Source organism: Triticum dicoccoides, chromosome 7B (genome assembly GCF_002162155.2).
Source record: "Triticum dicoccoides isolate Atlit2015 ecotype Zavitan chromosome 7B, WEW_v2.0, whole genome shotgun sequence".
Lineage (NCBI taxonomy): Eukaryota > Viridiplantae > Streptophyta > Magnoliopsida > Poales > Poaceae > Triticum > Triticum dicoccoides.
The window spans coordinates 156,977,933-156,982,550 of record NC_041393.1 but is presented as its reverse complement, the minus strand read 5'-3'; the positions used below and the strand labels follow the sequence as shown (position 1 = coordinate 156,982,550).

The window sequence follows — 4,618 nt, the reverse complement described above, 5'->3', positions numbered from 1 at the left end:
AAATTTACAAGAAAAGTGGTGGATTTTTGGGACGCGCAATAAATGTGGTGGCAATCTGATGCTTGAACTTCAAATGTGGTGGTTTTTTGCAATTCACTCCTTATGGGATGGCCTAGAACAGATTTAATTATGTTGGCCGCGCAAGAGGGGTGGAACGTTCAATGAACACGGCGTCCTGAGTTAGTCAGCACGTGTTGACGTAGCCGTAGGCTCGTAGCTCAAGGGTTTATATATGCAGCGGCACGAGCGCACCCATCCATCGGCACACCATCTTCCTCCCACGCTTGCAATCTTGCACCAAAGATAACAGAGATAGAGCTCACTGCCCGTGGCTAGGAAAATGGCGACGTCGACCGAGAAGGTGAAGTTCGACACCGGAGCGGCGGCGGCGCCCAAACAAGAGCCGTCGTGGGAGTACCACCTGCGGAAGTACCTGATGCTGCTGGCCACGCTGGTGGCCACGGCGACGTACGCGGCGGGGCTCAGCCCGCCCGGGGGAGTCTGGCAGGAGTCCGGCCTCGACGGAGAAGGACGCTCCCACGAGGCCGGCGACCCGGTCCTCTACCACTCTCCGCGGTACCTCGCCTTCTTCTACTTCAACGCGACCGCCTTCGCGGCGTCGCTCGTCGTCAACCTCCTCCTCCTCGTGCTCAACGAGAGGCGGACGGCGTGGCTCGCCGTGCTCCGGTTCGTCATGGTGCTGGACCTGCTCGGCCTCATGGGGGCCTTCGCCACCGGGAGCTGCGAGGACCTGCCGACCACCGTGTACGTCTCCACGCTGGTCGTCGCCCTCGCCGCCTACGTCGGCATCCACATCCTCCTGGCCACCTACGCGCCACCGGAGGCCGGCGAGACCTCCCCCTCGCAAGTGGTGGTGCGCGAGAAGGAGAGCCCGGATGACGCGCTCAAGCTCAAAGAGCAGCGCAAGGTGCTGCTGCTGCTCGCGACGTTCGCGACCGGCATCTCGTACGCTGCCGGACTGAACCCGCCCGGTGGCTTCCTTGGCGAAGCCGAGGGCAGACACGAAGCTGGCGACCCGATGCTGAAGGTCCACCAGTCGGCTCGTCTGATGGCCTTCTTCTACTGCAACACCACGGCGTTCGTCGCGTCGCTGCTCATCATCGTGCTGCTCCTGGGACGACGGCTGCAGAGGTACTACGCGGATCTGCAGATGTACGGGTTCATCCTCGTCGTGCTGCTCGGCCTCCTGGGCGCCTACGCCGCCGGGAGCTCGAGGAAGGCCGACACGACGGCCTACGTCGTCGTGCTCGTCGCCGCGGTCCTCGTGTACATCCTCCTCGTGATGGTGGTCATGGTGCTCGTCCCGGATCCTCTCAAGAGCAGCGGCTCCTGGCTAAGACTCAAGAGCATCTCCGCGCGCGCGTCACACTGGCTGCAACAACGCGGGTGCCACCAGAACCAGACCGAAAGTCAAAGCTCATCGCCGGCGCGTGAGTTGCTGGCAACATCAGGCGGCGGGTGGCAAGGGAGCCTCGCCAACGAGGTGGACACAGGCAACAAGAACGAAGGCATCGAGAAGGCCAAATCTCTGATCCTGCTGCTCGCCACTCTCGCCGCCACCATCACTTACCAAGCGGGCATGGACCCGCCCGGCGGCGTGTGGTCGGACGGCGACCCGGAGGCTGTGCCACCAGGCTACAAGGCCGGCGACCCGATCCTCCTGTTCAGGCACGCTGCTCGGTACAAGGCGTTCTTCTACTGCAACTCTACCGCGTTCGTCGCGTCCTTGGTCGTCATCCTCATGGTCCAGAACAAGAGCCTGATGAGCGGGCACGCGCTCGAGGTGGCCATGATACTGGACCTGTTTGGCCTCATCGGCGCCTACGCCGCCGGGAGCTGCCGCGACGTGAGCACCTCCATCTACGTGGTCGCCTTGGCGGGCGCCGTCCTGGTGTACGTGGTGATCCATGTCGTCTTCTTCACCCTCGACAACGAGGACCTGAGCGACGAGGAGAAGAGAAAGATCGACAAGCGGCGCAAGCGGCTGCTGCTCCTGGCCATCCTGGTGGCCACCATCACCTACCAGGCCGGGCTCACCCCGCCGGGAGGCTTCTGGACCAAAGATGGCCCCAAATACAGTGCGGGTTCCCCAGTCCTCGAAGACCACGACGAATACCGGAGAAGGTACCTGGCGTTCTTCTACTGCAACTCGACGAGCTTCATGGCGTCCATCGCACTCATCGTCATGCTCGTGAACCCGAACCTGTACCGGCCGGGCATACGGTGCTACGCGCTCTACGTGTGCATGGTGGTCGCCCTGTTCGGCCTGATGGGCGCCTACGCCGCCGGGTGCGCCCGGCAGCTGCGCACGTCCATCTATGTCTTCGTGCTCGTCGGCGCGGTCGTCGCCTTCATAGTCGTGCAGCTGCTTGTGTTCTTCAAGTTCTTCGAAAGCTGCGCCACCCTCGACGGAGAAAACGGCTCCTCCTCCGGGTCAAGCGCCGCCGCAGGCAGCAGCAGTAAGGCAAACACGCCGTCTTCCTCCAGGCCACGACGAAGTAGCTCACCCAAGCCCAGGCCCGGCACGGAGGCGACTTCCAGCCGGCGGAAGTACCTGATGCTGCTGGCGATCCTGGCGGCAAGCGTCACCTACCAGGCCGGCCTGAAGCCGCCGGGCGGCGTGTCGGAGCGATGGGCCACCGCGGGGAACCCGTTGCTGCGCGGGAGCGACCTCGCCCGGTTCCGGGCCTTCTTCTACTGCAACTCCACCTCCTTCGTGGCGTCGGTGGTGGTTATCGTGCTGCTGCTGCAGGAGTCCCTGCAGGACCACGCCCTGCTGCTCTACGCCATGAACACGGCGATCGTGCTGGACCTGCTGGGCCTCCTGGGCGCCTACGCCGCCGGGAGCAGCCGGGAGTGGGACACGTCCGGGTACGTCATCGCGCTGACCGCCGCCGTGCTCGCCTACGTCGGCATCCACCTCGTGCTCTGGATGCTGGGCGGCCGGAGAGGCCGAGGGAGAGTGGCCAGTATCCCGCAGCAACTGCTGCCCGCTGAGCCAAAAGAAACAAGGAGATGTTCGTCCTCCCCGTGCTGAAGCTCACAGCGCGTTTTTGGTTAGCTGTTGAATTGCTGATTGGCATCCCGCCATGCATGTCCTTCAAATGGTTATTTCGGGAAGAACAGATGCACGGATACTATGAATCTGTAGATGACACGTTCAGTTAACTGAAACGAAGAAGATAACACGTTCAGTTAACTGAAACGAAGAAATGATGCAAGAACGACATAAAGGGGTACGCGCGCAGCTTGTATCCTCGCGACCTTGCCTAACCGAATTGCTATTTCACATTTAGATGTGAAATACTTACCGCACATCTAATTTTAGAACCATTGGATCTTGTATGTCTTTAATATTCGTTTTGCTAATGGGTCTGTCTAGATCTCAGTCGACTTAGACTTTGCGAAGTCTAAGTCGACTGACCTAACATATAATTTGATCGCACGATTTAACTTTGCTCGCATGGCTGGAGTCAGTTTCCCTGTTCGTTATGTGTTGGCCTCCGTTGGCCTTTGTTGGCTCACCACGTGGGCTGCTGTTGGGCTGTGTTGACATTGTCCATTTGTTGTGCCTGTGCTTTTTTGTTTTTTTATTTGTGCTTTTTACTGAAATTGCTACAACATTGTCCCGTTGGTGTATTGCTACACAGCACAATGTAGCTCTTATATTTTACGCTAGCATCGCTAATGCTCTGTTCCTTCTTTTTATGTCATCTTCTTTTTTTTATCTTTTTTACAAAAGGTATTTTGTATTTTTAAATGATAAAGAAATATTTAATGCAACAAAGAAAAAAATAAAAACAGACAAAATATGAAGAAGAAGACAATTTAATTGTCTGTGACCAACGAATAACTATATGTGGCCGACTAGTGTGCAAATGGGTGTCAATATTACTTTGGAAGGGGAAACAGTAATTTGCATGCGAATAACATGTAATTGTGTGCGATATGTAATTGTGTTCGATCGAGGACATGCAATTGCATGCGGCTGACATGTGTGCAACTGGGTAGCCAGACAAGTAACTCATGCGGCCGACTTGTGCGCCACCTGATGCAAAATAATAAAAAAAGAAAAATAATTAAGTTTGCTGGCAAATATTTAAAATATGAATTTGAATCTCCCCTCATCCCTCACAAAACAATCAAGAGTTGCAATCTCTTTGAAGACATACAATTATAGTCGGGCGACGCTTGCACTTGCGTGCATAGTAGCAACTGCAATTGCCTTCCTTCATCTGGACAGAACAGTACTGAGTTGGAGTTGCAATCAGAAGATGCACATGCAATTGCGTAACTATTAGAAGACATGCAATTTGCAGTCGGGGCGAAGCTTGCAGTTGCGTGCCTACTAGCAAACTCCCTTCACAACAGCATTAAAAATGTGTCCGAGGATCTGGATAAGTGACTCTTCTCTCCTTTAACATGCTCATTTTTTTTTAGAAAATGAGCTCCGCTGTCAGAATCAGATACAAATTTATTTTTTCTTCATCCTTGGAAAAACAAAAAAATGCAAAAATAAAAAAAGGGAAAGATGTGTATGATTTCAAAAAATAAGAAAAACACAAACTGGTTGTGAGATCAGGTGGTTGATTTGTGT

At 55.3% G+C, this 4,618-nt stretch overlaps 1 protein-coding gene across 1 annotated transcript; it reads left to right on the top strand.

Annotated features, from left to right (window-relative positions):
* Positions 1-296: 296 nt before the first annotated feature.
* LOC119335634 lies at positions 297-3,407 on the top strand. The gene has a single exon (XM_037607744.1). The coding sequence runs from the start codon at positions 341-343 to the stop codon at positions 3,056-3,058; it is 2,718 nt and encodes a 905-aa protein (XP_037463641.1). The 5' UTR covers positions 297-340; the 3' UTR covers positions 3,059-3,407.
* Positions 3,408-4,618: the final 1,211 nt, after the last annotated feature.